Source organism: Canis aureus, chromosome 14 (assembly GCF_053574225.1).
Source record: "Canis aureus isolate CA01 chromosome 14, VMU_Caureus_v.1.0, whole genome shotgun sequence".
In the NCBI taxonomy this organism is placed as follows: Eukaryota; Metazoa; Chordata; class Mammalia; order Carnivora; family Canidae; genus Canis; species Canis aureus.
This window is the reverse complement of record NC_135624.1, coordinates 61,761,839-61,782,431: the sequence shown is the minus strand read 5'-3', so window position 1 is coordinate 61,782,431 and position 20,593 is coordinate 61,761,839. Positions and strand designations below refer to the sequence as shown.

Sequence of the window (20,593 nt, the reverse complement as noted above, 5' to 3'; positions counted from 1 at the left end):
TCATCTTCACTTGGTATAAATTCAAAGGATGAAATAAATTTTAGTTTGAGGCTTCAAAAGCACTAGCATTTTCAAATGTTAAAAAAAAAAAAAAGAACAAAACAAAAAAAAAAACGATATTCAAGATCTTTTGGAAAATTATTTAACCAGAACCAATTCTGATTGATTATGAGTTTCAGGTAAAGGTTGCATAGGTTTGTTTTTTATTTGAAGGCACAAGGTCACAAGACAAATATAAAGTTTTGTTTTTTATTTGAAGGCACAAGGTCACAAGACAAATATAAAGTCAGGAGATTATTTCAATATAGGGAAAAAATGGGTAAGATAAGAAAGCCATATACAGAATATCTGGTCTGGGGGGAGCAAACTAATAGGTAGCCAAATCTAGCTTAAAGACTTGTGGATTAAATATAAAAGTTGGGGGGTGCCTGGGTGGCTCAGTCAAACATCTGCCTTTAGCTCAGGTCATGATCTCAGGGTCATGGAATTGAGCACCATACTGGGCTCCCCACTCAGTGGGGAGTCTGCTTCCCCCTTTTCCCCTGCCTCTCCTCCCCAAGCTTGTGCTTGCTCTTTCACTATCTCAAATAAATAAATAAAATCTAAAAATTAATTAATTAATTAATTAATGTAAAAGTTGGGAAATATTACATAAAAGACGTAATTCTCAGAATGTGTTGAAAAGTAAAAAGATCTGACAATACAAGACCCAAACCCCCAAGTGGTAACAGTATTAAGTCTGTCTTGGTCAAGGCCTTTGTACTTGCTATTCCTTTTTTCTGGGAGATTTCTCCCTCAGTTCTCACGACTCACTCCTTGTCATTGGGACCTCACTTCAAAGAGGCCTTCACTGAAGGAGAGAAACTGAGTGGGAAAAAATTAGAGAGGAAGACAAGCCATGAGAGACTCCTAACTCTAGGAAACAAACAAAGGGTTGTGGAAGGAGAGGTGGGTGAGGGTTTGGGGTAACTGGGTGATGGGCACTGAGGAGGGCACTTGATGGGATGAGCATGGGGTGTTATACTATATGTTGGCAAATTAAATTTAAACAAAACGTTTTGAAAAAAAAAGAATCTTTCCCTGAAGCTGTCTATAATGTTGCCACCTCCAACCTTCAAGTCATTGCTGTCTTCTTCATAGAACACACCTTGAAGGTTATTTTATACCTTCATTTTCTTGTTTATCTGTTTCTCTTACTTGCATGAGAGCAGGCTCCTTGGGCTCTTATATGCTGGTAGTGGATGTAGCTCTGGTACCTAGAATGCTGTCTGCTATATTGCCTGGACTAATACACACTTGTTAAGTGAATGACTGACTGAATGACTGAACTGAAACTTCAAGAATGGAAAGGAAAACTGCCAATGGAAAAGAATTAGATGCATTTGTCAAATAAAACTAAAGATTATTTTATGAGTCAAGAGAAGGTAATATTAAAATAACTTTTAGTTCATGATTTCAGTGTAAAAGAGGGTCATATGATTCTGATGATGTCAGATTAAGAATCCATATGTTGTATTTAGTTTATTTTTAGATTGTTATCCCATCCAGGAGAAAAGTTCAGAGTGACATCTATGGTTTGACAAAATCTTTAAAATCAACAGAGCAATACAATATGCCTTGTCTATTCCATGAGAAGTAAAGGGTTTGTCTCTACAAATAACATAAGAAAATACTAGCATTGCACCTGCGTAAAAGCAGAAGAGGTGAGAATACTTAGTAAATTGACATATAACTACTAAATGCTGAGTACTGTACCTAGGAAATAAAAAGAATACACGTATAGTGCTTAGAGGAAGAGCATCTAGTGTACGTATGTCCTAAAACATAAAATAATAAAAGGTTATATAAAACTTAGCTAATCCATTACCTAGAATTACCCTGGAAAAATATTATTAAAATAATAAAGCTTTGCAATTACTTAGAAAATCTTGGATCTTAGCCATGGCTTCTGTTTTTGTTCACGGGTATTATGAAGGTTTGCAAGTGGATGTTTTCAAGATCTCTCTTGAGTCACCTACTCAGAGGTTGCTGTGGATTTTCAGATGTATAAATATAGAGAAATGCCTGGGAAGAAGGGAGGAAGTACAGAAACATAGAATAGAGCAGAATAGATATCTCATCAAGTCAGTAATAGTTATCCCCTTTTAAAATTTCTGGATAGTACACTTGAATCTTCAAGTCAGAATTACAAATAAAATAAATCCAGTCTAAGGTGTTTGCTCAGTCTTGATTTCCAACAGATGAGAGAGAACTGGCCCACTCTTGCAAACTGTGCCTCCACCAAAACAAAAATAAAAACAAAAAACAAAAACCAGGGGACGCCTGGGTGGCTCAGCGGTTGAGCATCTGCCTTAGGCTAAGGGCATGATCCTTGAATCCTGGGATCGAGTCCCACATCAGGCTCCCTGAGAGGAGCCTGCTTCTCCCTCTGCCTGTGTCTCTGCCTCTCTCTGTGTTTCTCATGAATAAATAAATAAAATCTTTAAAAGCAAAACAAATGAAAACACACACATACACACAAAAAAACCAAGATAATAAATGATTCTTTCATCTCACCTGTTAAGTTTCATTCTGTTATGTGCTATTGGCCCTATGCTCTTAGAGACCATCATGGATTTATTATACATAGATATACTAATAAATTTTTTACACAGCACTGACATTTACAAAATACCTCCATATACATTAATTTATATGGTGTGTACAATAACCCAGGAAATAATATTATCCCCATTACAGAGATGAAGAAATTCGCCTGCTGTAGTCAAGGAGTTAGCAGATGGTGAATCTAGAATACAAACACAGTTCCTCTGAGTCTAAATCACACTCTCTTTACTGTTCACCATGGACATAAAGTGCCATTTCTACCCCCCTGAGAGTGGAATAGCTGCCAGGAGCTCTGCTTAGCAAAATTATAAAATGACTCCATTAAGAATGATCAAGGCTCCAGTAATAAAATTATAATTTATTTGTCTGTTTCTATTCTGCAGCCGAGCCCAAGGGAAAGTGATAATACATGCTGTGCTGAAGTTTAAATCCTGTTTTAAAAATACTGCAGCAAAATTTCGAGATAGGATTGAAACCACTTTATATCAGAAGCTAAAAGGCAAAACTGGGTCTTTATGTATAGATTCTTCTTCATTTAAATTTTCAGGTAAGTCTTTTTGTGTATGGCATAGAGTGATTTTCAAGTTTTAATTTTAATATAGTGTTTTTTGTAAAAATTAAAACAACACTTCCCTCTTAAATATGATTTCTTTTTTTTTAATTTTTTTTAAATATGATTTCATATACATCGATTACTGCTTTTAACCACTGTTAATCAGGGTCTATGTTTTAATCAATGTCTTGATATAATACCATTCTTGTACTCCTGGAATTAAACTTTACTTGATGATAGAGTTTAAAAAAAAAAAAAAGTAGTCAGGGACCCAAATAACATTTCTTTGCAAAACAAGGCAGCCGTAAACTCTTAATGGCTTGTTCTGTGGGTTGTGATTTCTCCCTGAGTTCTTTTGGCTATTTCAAGAATCTAGGCTCCTACATTCCAGAAATGAGTTTGAATCTCTTTATCATCAAGCCTACTTCCTCATAGGCTTTTAATGGACTTTCTCTCTCTCTCACTCATATGTACAATCTAATTCTTTTTTTATTTTTTTTAATTCCAGTATAGCTAACATACAGCGTTATATTAGTTTCAGGTGTACAATTATACAATCTAATTCTTATTCTTGGTCACCTAACAATATTGTCAAAGACAGTTTCTAAAAGGTAGAGACAAATGCCCCTTCATGCCCAGAATAACGAGTGTCTCTCTGAGATAGCCAATGCTTGGCACAGCTAAGCTTGGCCATCAATTCTCTGCTATCACATGTTTGACCAAGACAGAAAAGTATCCCTGACCCTATAGGAAGGACTAAAAGGATGAAATGTTTATGAAAAAAATAAATCTAGGCCAAGGATTCATTTGCATAGAACATCAAACGGATCAAAAGCAAAACCTGAACATGCTTCCCCTGGATAAGAAACCATTAGGTTATTGAAATGTGACTCTTCTCAGGTTTAGATGCTTTCTCTTAGAACCTTCCTTCTCACACAGCTTATCCTATGTGTGGTGACCTCAAAAGAACACAGAAAAATAGAGCAGATCTGCAATTTATAGAGAATTTGCCACCAAAGATATATTCTTAAAAATTCATCTGCTAAAAACATGAACTCATATGTAAAGAAACAGCATTAGATTTCCACTATTTTTTTTCAGTAATTCTATTTATTACAATGCCATCCTACAATTTTAGGAAGGGTGTCACTTAACAGTGACTGTTAAGTGTAATACACTTAAGTACAGATGATGCTTTGGTATTGTCTTAGCCTCTACTTGTTGCTTGGAAACCCCCTCTTCTTCCTCTTTCATCCCGCATCAGAAGTTAGATGCCTTGTGAAACCAGGGGTTCGCAGGTAGAGTACCAAACCCAGCAGCCAACTGTACCAGTTCTGCAAAACCACAATGAAATGAGAACACAAAACTCACATCTAAGACAGCTCTTAGTTAGGTGATTATGAATCTTCATTGGTCACCACGTAAACGTGCCTCTGGTTTAGGGATTTATGAAAACCTTAGTTAGATAGTCAAGGTTGTTGTCACAAGGTTGCTGCTATCTTATTGACAGTCTGACCTTATGTTTTCTGGTTAGTTTAGTTGCTTAGAGCCTGCTCCTAAGTATGTCAATATTGCTGAATTTTATTTTTATACAAGCTGCTTAACAAAGAGGAAGAAGTCACTACTTCCCACAGCTGTGGCTTGGACACCACTGGCCAGCTCTACTAGTTACAACATGGCTAAATACAGAACTAAGTTTCCTACATTATTATGTCTAGAAAGAGAAGATACAAAATATTGGTAAGACGTGCTGAGATTTTTTTTTAAAGATTTTTTTTTTTATTTATCTATTCATGAGAGTCACACAGAGAGAGGTTGAGACACAGGCAGAGGGAGAGGCAGGCTCCATGCAGAGAGCCTGATGCGGACCCGATCCAGGGTCTCCATGATCACACCCCGGGCCGAAGGTAGCGCTAAACCGCTGAGCCACCAGAGCTGCCAGACCTGCTGAGATTTAAATCCCAGGTCCACTGTATATCAACTGTGTGACTTTGGAAAAATTGCTTCACATTTCTGCACCTCAGTCTAAACACTTCATCATGGTGATGGCAAGAATAAAAAATACTGCATATGGCTGCTGTATTTCAAAGACCTCATGCACTTTAAAAAACAGGACTACGGTAAAGTAATATTAATTGGTTTTTAGAGAAAAAAAAAACACTCAAAATGTATGTCCTATGGATTATATATTTGCAAGTCAACTTTATATATGTGTATATGCTATTATTTTTATCAGTAGGCCGCCCATATCTTCTCCCCCAAACCTAGACTTCACTATGGATGAGGAGTCAGAAACTTCACTATGGATGTGTGGGGGAGTCATTGTCCTTTTCCCAAGTACTTTCCCCACACTTCAAAGTACTAGTGCAGTAGGGGCAACTCCATATCCCCCTACCCCTAAACCCCCACCAAAAACAAATTACTTCATCTGACAGAGCTTTAACTTTTTCACCTTTATAAAGGAGATCATGATTGATATACTTTATAGTAGAAGTGTTTTTTCTGAAAAAAAAAAAAAATGAACACACACATCTAAAGCCCTTAGTGCAATGCCTAACGTAGAGACCAAAAAAACAGTAACCAAGATAGATTTTCTTCTATATATATACTTCGTAAGAGTATTTTGCCAGAGATCATGGTTATTCTTCTGGTAACTGTGTTCTTGAATATTCACTGCACACCAATGGAATCTTAGGGAACATATCTATGTGCCTTTGATATATAGATTCAAGGCAGGGCAATAGCCCAATGTAAAAAAATGTTACAAGCCCCAAGGATGAAGTAAATCAGTGGTAGTTGAATCAAGGGATGAAAAGTATTGTTTTTGCAGAAATAATAAGTTAATCAACTTAAGTGTCCATCAATGTTTCAGTACTTGATAATTACACCTACCCCGGGAAAACTGCTTTATGTAATTCTTAGTAATAATACTAAATAATTATTGGCTTAATTTATTTTTTCATTTATCAAATAAGTACTGACTGAATACTGACTATGGGCCAGGAAATTTGGATAAAATTCTCACTTCCCATTTTTTGTTTATGCTAAGAGGAAATTCATTTATTTTTCTTATGCACATACCAAATGATATTGGAATGAGTATCTAAAAAGGATATTGGTTGATTTAAAAAAAAAAATAGTTTGCCATCTATCATCATGACTAAAAGGATAAATCTCACAGGATTTCCACTTAGAATTTGAATTCTCTATAACTGTCATGCAGGTTAAGTTATTTATTCCAGATCAGTGGCAAAATCAGGAATAGTGAAAATGGGTTACTGATTTCTGGTCCAAATTAAATTCATGAAAAGTGCATTATTTATTGCACTGTGGGCTTTTGGAAGAACTTAAAGTTGAAAAAGACCTTAGCAATCTCTGGTCTGGTTGCCTTATTTGTAGGTAAAGAAGAGTCAATGAAATAAAATTCACTCTAAGTCATAAAATAAAGTCTCGGGCAAACCTGATTCTTTAAGCCATATGTTCTGATTTTGAGTACACTCTGCATTCTCAACACTATTTCATGAATCAGTTTAGAACTGAGAGCTGCACTAAAAATCTACTTAAGATGCAAGTTTTAAAATTCCAGTGGAAAAAGAATATCTGGCTTCTTTTTTTAAATCTGAAGTCAATCGTTGCAGATCAAAATCTTTTAAACTCTGACTTCAGTGTTAACATCAATGAAGAAAGCATGTAAATCCATATCTAACTTAAAGAATCGCTGAGAGGAGTTGAAATCAAACATTATGCAATATTAACGCTAATCAACAATTATGAAGTACTTGAACAAACACTTTGCTGGGTACTGTAGGGAAATTTAAGAGAAAAAGAATTTTGTCCCTCTCAGCAAAAAGCCTATAAAATAAATAAATACATATACGAGGATATATATTTAAGCTTACACTGATTTAGTGTATATGAAAAACACAAGCAGTATGACTATTACACAAATATATTTTAAGCTTATCTAGTATAAACAGTGTAATGTGGATTGGACCTAATGCTGTCATCAGCTTGTAAAATGAATGATCGCAAGTATGCTACTAATAGACATTGCCACTCCCAGATTTAGGATGGAAAGAATGCTTCAATTATTAATACCCATGAACACAACGTTTAATTTTCCAGTCACTCCTGAATTCCATGAAAAATTACATCTACTACTTTCCAAGGTACTAACAACCAGTATTTATGGAGTGCATTCTTTAGTTAGATAGCCATGTTTTTTCCACCAATTCTAAACTCTCCTAAGGCAAGTTCCTTAACTTAATACCACTGACTTCAATGGGAAAAATTTTTATGCATTCCCAAATCTCGGAATTTCTGTTTACTTGCACTTAATTGATATCACATTCCCTTAAAATAGAGATGATAGGGGCACCTGTGTGGTTCAGTCAGTTAAGTGTCTGCCTCCTGACCAGGTCATGATCTCAGGGTCCTGGGATGGAGCCCTGAGTCAGGCTCCCTACTCAGCAGGGAGTCTGCTCCTCCCTCTGCCTCTTTCCTTAACACATCTCCCCAACTCGTGCTCTTTTTCTCTCTCAAGTAAATAAATAAAATCTAAAAAAAAAAAAAAATAGAGATGATAACCTCAATATTTAAAATTGGCTAACATAGTCAATTTTCCTTTATTACTTATTTTATAGTATGATTACTCACATGATCTTGTTATTTCATAGTTTAATGACCAAAACAGAACATACATATAATACCTAATGTTTATGCAATTTAAATTTTAATGCATACAAAAAAGAACAAGTAAAACAATGCAAATGATATCTCACCAAACAAGTTGACCTCACAGCATGATGCACTTGACACTAACTGTCATAAACTATCACACCAAGAGCTAAGAAAAAAATGTAACACTAGACTAGATGCACCAACTACAGGACTGCAAGGATGACTACATGGAGGCTCTCCTAAAAGTTCTGGAAGGAAAAACTGAAGTCATTCCTTGTAAAAGTGAAAAAATGCCTCATAAGCTAAGTAGAGTTTTAACTGAAACGCCTTATAAAGTAGAATGCTCATAATTTTAATGAGTATATAGAAAAATAATAATCATTTCCTACTCAAAGATGCCTTGTATATATACTGGTACACTTAGCTATCTATTGAATAAGTATGAGAAATATTTTAAATACTTATAGTAAATCATAATTTGTTAAAGTAAAAACTCAAATTATGTGGAAGTAATAGAAAGAATAAGAACATAGAACTTTATATACAAGGATGACGATCCTAACCCATTATTAAGAGTTTTACAAGAGGAAGAATGAAGCTCTGTCCTACCACTCGTTTGGGAGCAGCTGGCAAACACTGAGATATGGATGACGATGTTAGTAGAACACATTCTTTCACGTGGCTTGATCCTGAGATAATGCATGGCTTCACTTCTACTATGCTTTTAAGGAACCAATCATTCTTTAATGATTCTTTAATCCTAGAGGACATTTTCTAAAAGCATAGGATTGCCCAGAGTGTCCTTTCTTAACAAAGAATCAATCTTAAGCTCTATAAACCTGTTTTATCAGCAAATAGTTTCTTAGAATATTCTTAGTGTAAGACCTTGACCATTCAAAATTCCTTGGAAGTAACTCTTCTAAATAGGCAAATTTTCCAAATACTTTATTTTTAAATTTTTATTTAGTCAAGAGATAGAGAAAGAGTGAGCATGAGCAGGACAACAGGAAGAGGGAGAGAGAGAAGCAGACTCCCTGTTGAGCAGAGTCCAACGTGGTGCTCCATCCAGGACTCCAGGATCATGACCTGAGCCAACAGAAGACGCTTAACTCATTGAGCCACCCAGATGCCCCCCACCTTTTTTAAGGTTTTATTTATTTATTTATTTATTTATTTATTTATTTATTTATTTATTTCTTACTTTTTTGACAAATAGCAAAAGTCTCTTTAAAAATTTTTTTTTTCAAAAACCTTTCTCAAATTCAACACCTACTTTTCTGACATCGCTATGGACATTCATTAATATATAATGGATATTGTAGTTCCCTTAGGGAAATGTAGGGTTATTGGTGCCCTCAATAAATGATCCTAATATTTAGGGTTTTCAGCTCTTATGTTTGTTCTTTTTATTTCTTTCTCATACTTCAATGTCAAGCAGAATTCTTGCTATCACTTCTGTTTTCTGTGTTCTTTCTTCTACGTTCTCCAAATTTCTTTTAAATATTTCATAGTAATTTATACATAAAAATTGGAAAAAGTAAGTAGCCTTTGAATGAGGGTGTCTAGGACCTCATTACTTAATTAAATAAGCTCTAGGGAGTTAACTTTTTATATAACTTTTGACTCCTCAGACACCATTGTTTCCTGATTCTTGTTGTTGTTGTTGTTGTTGTTGTTGTTTGTTCCTGATTCTTGACTTTATTCCAGAGAAAATGTTGCCAAGTCTCCTAAAAGATATGGAGCATTATTCCTGTTGGTATTTCAAAATGTCTTCCAATAAAGCTGGATATTTATTTAAAATAATATTTAAGGATTTTAAAAATGCAGCCTCAAGCTTTGAGTTTGACATGCACATTATTAGATAATACAATTATGTATTAGACATGCCTGGAACACAGACATTACTGTCCTAACTGATATCCAACATTATCCATCTGAAGTTGGTTAGATCTGTGTGATTAATTTTATGTGGCAACTTGACTGAACCACAGGATGGTTAGATAGCTGGTTAGATATTACTTCTGGGTATATCTGTGAGGATGTTTCCAGAAGATATTAACATTTGAATTAATGGACCGAGTAAACCTGATTGCCTTCCCCATTGTGTGTGGGGGCATAATCCAACCCATTAAAGGCCTAAATAGGATAAAAAGATACAGAAAGGGTAAATTCTCTCTTTCTGCCTGATTGTTGAGCTAGAACATTGGTTTTCTCCTCCCCTGGTACAGGAATTCACACCATTGGCAATCCGTTTCTCAGGGCTTTGGATTTGAACTGGAGTTATACCACTGGCTTTTTGGGTCTTCAGCTTACAGATGGCAGATCAGAGGACTTCTCAGCCTTCATAATTGCTTCTGAGCCAATTCCTCATAAAACATAAATGAATGAATGAATAAATAAATAAACAAATACTTCTGTTTCTCTAGAGAACTCTAATATAACCTGCAAGAGTACACAGCCAGTCACCATCAAGCCCAAACAATCTCAAATTTGCTATGGGCTTTCAGACAGCCTACTTGCCTCACATACTCCTAAGAGTACTTACTGTACTCTTACTATAGGTATTAACTGTACATATAGGTAGACTAATGCCCCTTTCACCCTCAAGTTTGTTCTAGCTTTTTATCATTTCCTAAGAACCTAAGCCTTTGGGGCCATTACACTTCTTATGCCCAGCCTGAATGAGTTATAAGAGTGGTGAGTTTTAAGTTAAAGAGTTTACACTTTGGTAGGGTCTGTTAAAGTCCATTAAATTACAAAAAATACAAGGCCAAAATTTTGCTTTCTAAAATTTTATTTGATAATATTGTATAAAATGAGCTAGAGGGGAGAGTTTTTAAGCAGAGAGATTGGTTAAAAAAGAAAATGGTGCAAATGTGAAGAATTGAAAATAATACTAGATGGGACACCTGGGTGGCTCAGTGGTTGAGCATCTGCCTTGGGCTCAGGTTGTGATCCCAGGGTCCGGGGATCGAGTCCCACATCGGGCTCCCTGCATAGAGCCTGCTTCTCCCTCTGCCTAGGTCTCTGCCTCTCTCTGTGTGTCTCTCATGAATAAATAAATAAAATCTTAAAAAAAAAAGAAAATAATACTAGAAATAGTGACATATATCAGAGAGATTATATTTATAGAATTGACAGAACTTAAATGGTGTGAGGCATAACAGTGAGAGGAATTGTATACAATATTCAAGTTTTAAGTCTGAGGAATTAGTGGCATGATAACTTCATATAAAATAGTGGACAAGAGAGACATAGTAGAATATAGATGATTAGCTTACATTTTGAGTATTAGAATATACATCTCCAGATAAAATTACTGTTAAGAGGATGGAAAGACAAGCTACAGACTGGAAAAAAAATTTTTACACCACTTACAAAGGACTAGAATCTAAAATATAGAGATAGCTCTCAAAACCAGTTAAAAAAAAAAATCAATTTAGAAAACAGGCATGGGACACCTGGGTGGCTCAGTGGTTTAGCCCCTGCCTTCAGCCCAGGGCATGATCCTGGAGTCCAAGGATCGAGTCCCACACTGGGCTCCTGCATGGAGCCTGCTTCTCCCTCTCCCGATGTCTCTGCCTCTCTCTGTGTGTGTCTCTCATTAATAAATAAATAAAATCTTTAAACAAAAACAGGCAAAATATGTGAAAAGATACTTAACCAAAAAGAGTATACAGATAGCAAATAAGCACTTGAATAGGTGTTCAATATCATTAGCAATTAGAGAAATACAACTTAAAACTACAATAAGATATTGCTACATTTACAGGAAAGGCTTAAAAAATTTTAAATGATGGCAAAACCAAATGCTGGCTAAGATATGGAGGAATTGAATCATCCATACTACACTTCTGGGGATTTAAAATGGTACATCCATTCTGGAAAACAGTTTGGTTGGGTTTTTTTTTTGGGGGGGGGTATTTTTTTTATTAAAAACGCAAAAGCCATAAAACCCATTAATTCCACTCCTAGGCATTACCCCAGACAAATGATGGTTGTGTTCATCCAAAAATGTATACATGATCTTTACAGCAGCTTTATTCCTAATAGCCAAAAACTTAAAACAATCCAGATATCCTCCAAGAAGTTAAGGGTTAAACAAACTTGAGCACATCATATCATGGAATACTACTCAGTAATAAAAGAACTTGGATGAATCTCTAGAAAATTACACTGAGTGAAAGAAGCCAATCCAGAAAATTACATACTGTATGATTCTATTTACATGAATATATAACATTCTTGAAATGACAAAATTATAGAAAGGGAGAACAGATTAGTGGGTACCAAGGATTAAGGTGGGAGTAGGATTGGAAATAAGATGTGACTATTAAAGAGCAACATGACAAATTCTTTTTTTTTTTTTAAGATTTTATTTATTCATTCATTCATGGGAGACACAGAGAGAGAGAGAGGCAGAGACACAGCCAGAGGGAGAAGCAGGCTCCATGTAGGGAGCCTGATGTGGGACTCAATCCCAGGTCTCCAGGATCAGGCCCTGGGCTGAAGGCGGCGCTAAACCGCTGAGCCACCCGGGCTGCCCAACACGACAAAGTCTTGTGGTGATGGAAATGTTTTGTATTTGACAGTATCAATGTCAGTATCCTGGTTTTGATATTGTACAATCAATAGTTTTGAAGATGTCTTTACATCTCTAAGAGATATTATTACCTTTGGGGGAAATTTGGAAAAGGGTACACAAATATTATTTATTACAAGTGCATCTGAGTCTATTATAATAAAATGCTAGATTTTTAAAAATTATACTTACATACACATTTCTTGGGATTAGATATTAGACATCCTGATAAGTTTAACTCTTTATCTCTTATGTTCCTAGATTTCTGGGTTACTGTTGTAACAAATATTATTTAAATGGGTCATAGTATGAGTTATTTTTTTTTTAAGATTTTATTATTTATTCATGAGAGACACAGAGAGAGAGAAGCAGAGACATAGGTAGAAGGAGAAGCAGGCTCCTCTCAGGGAGCCCGATGCAGGACTCAATCCCAGGACCCGGGGATCACCACCCGAGCCTAAGGCAGGTGCTCAACCACTGAGCCACTCAGGCGCCCAGCATGAGTTTTTTAAATGTCTTTGAGAAGCTTGGCAATATTTTTAAGACTAAAAGTCTAGCACTATGGAGTTACTCCTACCATAATATAATAATGATATTTTATCTTCCATTCCAGCAGCCTAAAATCTTTTCTACTGAAGTATAATTGATATGTGACATCACATTCATTTCAGGTGTACAACATAACGATTCAATATTTGTATATATTGCCAACAATCACTCTAGTTAACAACTGTCACCATAAATATTTATTTAAAACATTTTCTTAAAAAAATAAATAAAAAATAAAACATTTTCTTGTCATGAGAACTTTTAAGTTCTGTTCTCTTAGGAAGTTTCAAAAATGCAATATGGTATTAATGATAGTCACCATGCTGTACATTACATCCCCATGTACATGCACATGGCTTATGTATTTTATAAGTGGAAAATAACCCCCTTTAGACTCACTTCTCCCATTTTGCCCAACTCCCCCCACCCCACATTGATTGATTTGCAGATATTGAACAAACCTTGCACCCCTAGAATAAATCCCACTTAATCATGATGTCTGATTCTTTTAATCCATTGTTGAATGCAGTTTGCTAATATTTTATGAGGATTTTTGCATCCTTGTTCATCAGAGACATTGACATATATATATATATTTTTTTTTTTTCTTATGACATCCTTCTCTGTTTGGTGTCAGGTTAATACTGGCTTCATGAGTTTGGGGTGTTCCCTCATCTTCTACCTTTTGGAAAAGTCTGAAAAGAATTGGTATTAATTCTCCTATAAATGTTTGATAGAATTCACCAGTGAAGCCATCTGTTCCTACACTTTTTTTGTTGGGATCTTTTTGTTTACTGACTGAATCTCTTTAGCAGTAATTAGTCTGTTCAGATTTTGTAATTCTTCATGATTCAGTCTTGGTAGGTTGTATGTTTCTAGAGATTTATCTATTTCTTCTAAATTGTTAAATTGTTGGCAATATAATTGCTCATAGTAGCTTAGGATTCTCTGTACTTCTGGGTATCAGTTATAACATCTCTTTCTCTTCTGATTTTATTTATTTGAAATATCCCTCTTATTTCTTAGTGAGTCTAACTAAAGCTTTGCCATTTTTGTTTCTCTTTTCAAAGAACCAGCTCTTAGCTTCACTGATCTTTTCTATGATTTATCTCTATTTTACTTATTTCTTCTCTGACACTTGTTATTTCTTTCCTCATGGTAACTTTGTTCTTCTTCTAGTTCCTTGAGATGCAAAGTTAGGTTGAGATTTTTTCTTGATGTTAAACTCTTTTGACATTCACAAACACTTAATATAAGATTGTAAAGGTACTAAAATTATCAGGCAAAACCACTTTGATTCTTCTTTTACTTTACTGATGAATTATGTATGACTCTTGCCTGCTTCTCTTATTGCAGTACACATTAAATAGCTGAAAATACCATATACTAGATGCCAGTTTTAATGTTTTTTTTCCCCTTAAAGTGATTTTTGTTACTGATAAGTTGTGCATCCAAGAGCTTTTATTAAAGCTCATCTATGGAAAAAGTCAATAAGGGACCAAAAAAAAAAGTCATTCAAAATATGAATAGCTCTCTTTAAAAAAAAGAAATGTCTTTACTCAGTCTGTCAACTCGAGTCAGGAAGAAATTTAAACTTAGAGATTTCAGAATTTTTTCCTAACCAGTTTTTCCATTCTTTGTACCTTCTACATTCTTTGTCTCTTATGTAAAATGTCTGAAGAAACACACAGGAGTCCTACGTGTTCTGAGTAAGAAAAGAATAGTTGTGGTTTGTGTTCAATGACAGGTTACTTGTGCAACTTCAAAAACCATGTAATTTTCATGGCTTTACTCATAAGTATTGCATAAAATAAGTCTACAAGTTCTCTTAAGGTTATCATTGGGTCCATTAACCAATGCCTGAGTATTTTTATTTTTCTGTTTTTTTAAAAATGCACAGTTCCCAGAAGAATTATTTTACTGTAGAAAAAATACATTTTAAACAAGCAACTTAGGTAAATTCCAGAGAAAAACTTTTAATTTGTTCAGGATGAACAAAATTATTACAAGGTGATGGTTATTTTGCATCAGAAACTATGTGCAAACTGACAGAGAACATGAAACTAAGAAATTGTCTGAGAAGGGGCGCCTGGATGGCTCTGTTCAGGTCAAGCCCCACCTGCTCCCTGCTTAGTGGGGGATCTGCTTCTCCCTCTTCCACTCCTCTCCTTGTGCTCTCTCGCGCTCTCTCTCTCTCAGGCAAATGGCTAAATAAAATCTTCTTAAAAAAATTATCTGAGAAGACAGAGCTAAGAAGTAGCTTCGTATATTTCTTAAGGAAAGCAATGGATACGAACTGAAAGAAATCCGTCCCCAAAGTATTCTCCGCTGGGTGTTACCCCAGAGCCAAGCCATGGAAATGCTGACCTTCACAAGATGCCTAGATCCCAGAGAGGACCAAACTAGAAACTTTTCAAAGTGAAAGTGCTAATCGTACATATTAACCTTCTATCCAATATTTGTCCTCAAAAGGGCCCCTTAGAAACACAAGCATGTCATTTCAAAAGCGTAAGACAGATGCCATTACTCACAGTGCCCACTGCTCCCTGTACCAACTACCCGAATGCATTCTTCAGTACATGTTTGTCCTCTCTCCATTTTAGGAGCCTTTTGTACTGCTTAAAGGCTAAAGATCAATGATGGCTAAATATAGAATAATATCCAAATAAATTTGCATTCTTCACATTTCTTGAAATCTGCATAAAAATTTTAAAGAATTGGTGACACTGTAGAGCAATGGTGGTGGTGGCAGCCGCGCAGAGCCCGGCCGCCGAGGCCCCCAAAGTGCTGCTTCTGTGGGGCGAGCCCGCCGCCCCCCGCCCCCCGCCCCACCTGAGCCCCAGGAGGAGGAAAGAGAGTAGCAGCCCAGCCTGCCAGAGACCGCAAGAAAGCTCGAATGAGGGAGCTGGAACAGCAAGTGGTAGATTTGGAAGAAGGGAACCAAAAACTTTTGCTAGAAAATCAGCTTTCACAAGAGAAACCTCATGGCCTTGTAGTTGAGAGCCAGGAGTCAGGACAGTGGTTGGGGATGGAGACCCAGGCCCAGGGGAACGGAGTGAGGCCGCAGTAGGTGCAGGCCCAGTTGTCACCCCTCCAGAGCATCCCCCCCATGGATCCTGACAGCGTTGACTCTTCAGACTCAGTCTGATACCCTGTTGGGCATTCTGTTCAACTTGCATCCAGCCGTGTCCTTCAGACATCCTTCCCCAGAGTCTACAGCATGGAGCAGCTTCCAGGGGTCCACCCAGAAGGACCCAGTTCCTTACCGGCCTCCCCTTCTCCATCACTGGGGACCTCATCAGCCAAGCTGGAAGCCATTAATGAACTTATTCCTTTTGACCACGAATATACCAAGCCGCTAGTCTTAGAGATACCCTCTGAGTCAGAGACCCAAGCTAATGTGGTAGTGAAAATTGAGGAAGCACCTTTCAGCCCCTCAGAGAAAGATCTCCCTGAATTCACTGTCTCAGTGAAGGAAGAACTTGTAGAAGATGACTCCATTCCAGAGCTGGGCACCTCAGATCTACTTTCATCCAGCCATTGCCTGAAGCCATCTTCTCTACTGGATGCTTATAGTGACTGTGGATATGAGGGGTCCCTTTCTCCCTTCAACGACATGTCCTCACTGCTTGGTGTAGACCATTCTTGGGAGGACCCTTTTGCCAATGAACTCTTTCCCCAGCTGATTAGTGTCTAAGGAATGATCAGTGCTGTTACCCTTTCCCTTGACCATTTTACTGCCTGAAGATAGCAGAGAAGCCTGTGCTTCGTTTAAAAAAGCCAAAGTAGAGGGTATACAGTCCTAAGGGATTCTTCTAAAGTATTTGTCTGTTCAAATCTTATAGGTCACCTCAAGTATTGTCTTTTGTCATCTAGCAGTGCTAGGTATTCAGATATATTACTATAATCCAGAATTACAGCTTTTGAGGTAGTACCTGTATCTTAAGGGCAGTATTCTGACCTAAAATTCTTATGTAAGCATCATTAGACAAGTGTCTTAGACATGAAATTTGAGTGGGCCTTTAATATTTCTTTTCCCTCGTCTTGGCATCCCAAGCTGGCCTCCAATTTTAGGTCCTTTAGTTTGCTTCTGCAAGCAGAGAACACCTATCTAAGGGGGCTCCTTTCCCTCATGTACAGTTCAAGTAAAGATCAAGAATCTTTTGTATGACTATGAAAATTTACTATGTAAATACTTGATGGAATCTTTCCCTGCTAGTGTAAGAGAGGAACAGTGCTCTGGTTACAGTGCTTTCTCCATTTATTTAAAACAACCTGTGCGATTAAAAAAGTGCAATGCAAAAAAAAAAAAGATTAAAAAAAAATTGGAGCACAGTTCTACCTTAAAAACTACCACCTGCAGGGACGCCTGGGTGGCTCAGCAGTGGGGCATCTGCCTTCAGCTCAGGTTGTGATTCCGGGATCAAGTCCTGTATCAGGCTCCTTGCGGGGAACCTGCTTCTCCCTCTGCCTGTGTCTCTGCCTCTCCCTCTGTGTCTTTCATGAATAAATAAACATTTTTTAAAAAGCTATCACCTGCATATACAATTGACTATTAGGTTTAATTAATTTTAAAGATATCATTAATTGTAAAATTTATTAATTTTATTAAGACATTTTATTTTATTTTTTTAAGATTTATTTATTTATTCATTCAGAGAGAGCGAAGAGAGAGGCAGAGACACAGGCAGAGGGAGAAGCAGGCTCCATGCAGGGAGCCCTATGTGGGACTCGATCCAGGGTCTCCAGGATCACACCCCGGGCTGCAGGTGGCGCTAAACCGCTGCTCCACCGGGGCTGCCCTAAAACATTTTATTAAAAGATGTATTTGTTATAGTTAATTAAGTCTTAAAATATTTTTTAAATTTCATCTTCAGGGACAAAATAGCATATTGAAGATACGTGCTGTAAAAAAAACTAATCTACATCACTCTGAGGAATGACAGATATGTTATGTCTAACCATAGACATAATTTTCAGTCTAATTAGAAACATAAAGAAACGCATTTGCTAAAGCTACAGATGCAGTCAGGTGATTAATCCAAACCTGTACTGTGTGAAGAATCAGTTTTTGTTCAACCACAATCCAAGTTCATGCTCTGTTCCTTTGTGTTTTAATTCAGACCAGTCATATTAATGTTCCTTTTTGGAGGGGATGGGGATGGTGAAAACATTATAAATAAACTTCCGAGGTGGAAGATGATAATTCCTGTGTTACAAAACAATTTTATAGCAGTAACCTTATTCAGAAAGTCTATGTACATTTATTTAGTTTTAAAATTTCCTCAAACCTAACACATGAAAATTTTTAAAGATCCCATAAAAAACTCCAAAAGTGTATCAGCTAATCTCCTCTATATTTTTAATGCTAGAACCCTAGGAAAACTATCTGAAAAGTAGGATTAATCAATTTATTTAACATTTGGACTCACATAAAGTAATAAATTCACCTAAGCAATAAATTCACTAAGTTAAAGCCCATGCTCTATGCAAAATTTATGTTATAAATGTATCTACTGCTACTGTAAAAATCTTCCTTATACTTCAGAATCATACAGCTTAGTTTTCATCATTCTTATGTTTCAGATATTTTTTAAGGAAGAAAAAAGTCGCTGGATATCAGACTTTTATGAGCATATCCAAATTTGCATTTCTTATTTTACAATCCCAGAAAGACACTAAATATTAAATAATTATAGATCCAAAAGCCCATTCAGAAAGCATCTAAGCATCTCTCCTAATCCAACGTTCAACAATGAGTGAATCATGCCTATTTTGCCCCCAGTAAATTTCATTGACTCCTTTCCAAAAGAATGTTTGTCATCAGCTATTCCTATTTCCCCTGCTGCCCCTCTATGCTGCATGATTTTTCTTGGTGCATCCAATTTTCTATGCACAAATATACCATAGCACTAATCATATAGGATTACATTAACTACTTAGTTGTACATCTCTTCCACTACACTCCAAGTTCACTGAGGACAGGGTCCACATCCATTGTTTTTTATTCCTGGCCCATAGGAGATCAATGCACAGTTCCTCAGCTGTTTTTTAAAACTGATTTGTCTTATTATCCTTTGATGGAATCTCCTCCTTGGCAGAGACAGTGCCATTGTTTTTTGTCACTTCCTTTATACGCTACATTGTAGACAGTATCTTAGGTTACAGACTTGACTCCTGATTCACAGGTAAATCCATAGGAGTTCTAGCCTTTGAGTGTGAGCCAAGGGATTTAAAGGAAGGAAACACAAAGAGCCACACAGCAGTGACTCAATCCGAAGGAGTGACAGCTTAAATTACTTCTCCATTTATCGTACTTGTCTGTCCTCCTCCTACCCAAGTGATAGTTATTCTATTAAGCTCTGGGATTATACAACTATTAAAAGCAAATTATAAGTCAAAAACATTTCTTCCCTTTAGCAAATCATACATCAATAAAGAAACCTCAAAGAAAGAAGGTTCTGTGAATATAGTAGGGTTTTTTAAATAATTAGTTCTCGTAAGGTGTAGGATTTGACATTTTTCCAGTTGATTTTCAGGAGTTTAATCATTTCCCAAACTCTTACTACGGTTTGGTATATTTTACTAACCACACAAAGTTCAATATCAAACTCTAAAGGTGTCCTGTCCAAATAAAATTAGCTGCTGGAAGGCAGCTCTGAAGGATTAGGTGGAAATGGGCCACCTTTCTGTTTAAGTGGATCTGGCTCATGTCTACTCAGTCTATCTGACAGTTTAATTGGTCCTACCTTTTTGTTCAAACAAGCTGACTTTCTGGTAAGATTCTTTTGTCTCCCTGATTTGTTGTGCAACCTAATGTAAAAGTGTGTAACTATAATTATCATATACAAATGGATACTCCCTCCTGGATTTATAGAAATACAAGAGCATAATAAAAATGAACTTACATTGGCATTTATAGTATTTAACTATCAAGCAGGTGGTAATTCATTTTTAAAGAGAAACTCTTAAATAGAAATGGCTAGTATATTTACATTTCTTTCCATATGAAATTTGGGACATAATCCTGATTCACTCGTCCACCTTCCCACACACTTTCATCATGAATTAAATAGGTTTGCAGTTCTGCAAGGATTTGGGACCTAGAGCAAAACAATCTATTGTAAATCTTAGCCTAAAATACTCCCTAGATGTCTAGGAATGGGTAGACAATACTAAAGTCTGCCTTATTACTAGAGTAAAAAATTTTTTTATCCAAAGCAAATGGTAGATGAAATGACACGCTTAATTGAGTGTTTTGAATAATTGAAACCACACAAAGGATATTAATTTTAAAAGGATCAAATTGTAGCAAAATGCACTCAACACCAAAAAATGCACTAAATATAATAATGTGCATAGTCTCTCATACTTATTAGCATTATCTGTTATGGTAAATGGTTATTTCAGTATCTTAACCTGGTTTCTCAAAAAGCAAAGCCTGACACAGAGACTTTCATGTAGTAGTTGATCTGAGAAAGAGTAGAGCAAAAAGAATAAAATAGGAAGAATTTTCAGCATCGGAAGCAACTCTAGCTCCATCCCATGGGATCTTCTGAGTACTATATTAGAACTGTATTCCTCTATTACTAAAGGGGTAGGCATTTGTCTATTGACTCCCA

General features: G+C 36.3%; 1 protein-coding gene and 1 pseudogene across 1 annotated transcript in view; both read left to right on the top strand.

The window, feature by feature from the left end:
* Positions 1–20,593, top strand: part of LOC144282979 (transmembrane protease serine 11C-like) — a 51,845-nt gene that overhangs the window by 13,152 nt on the left and 18,100 nt on the right. Inside the window, exon 5 of the mRNA XM_077846631.1 lies at positions 2,991–3,154. Coding sequence (XP_077702757.1) covers positions 2,991–3,154 — 164 coding nt within the window. The remainder of the gene's footprint in view (positions 1–2,990; positions 3,155–20,593) is intronic.
* LOC144282978 (uncharacterized) lies at positions 15,708–17,445 on the top strand (annotated as a pseudogene).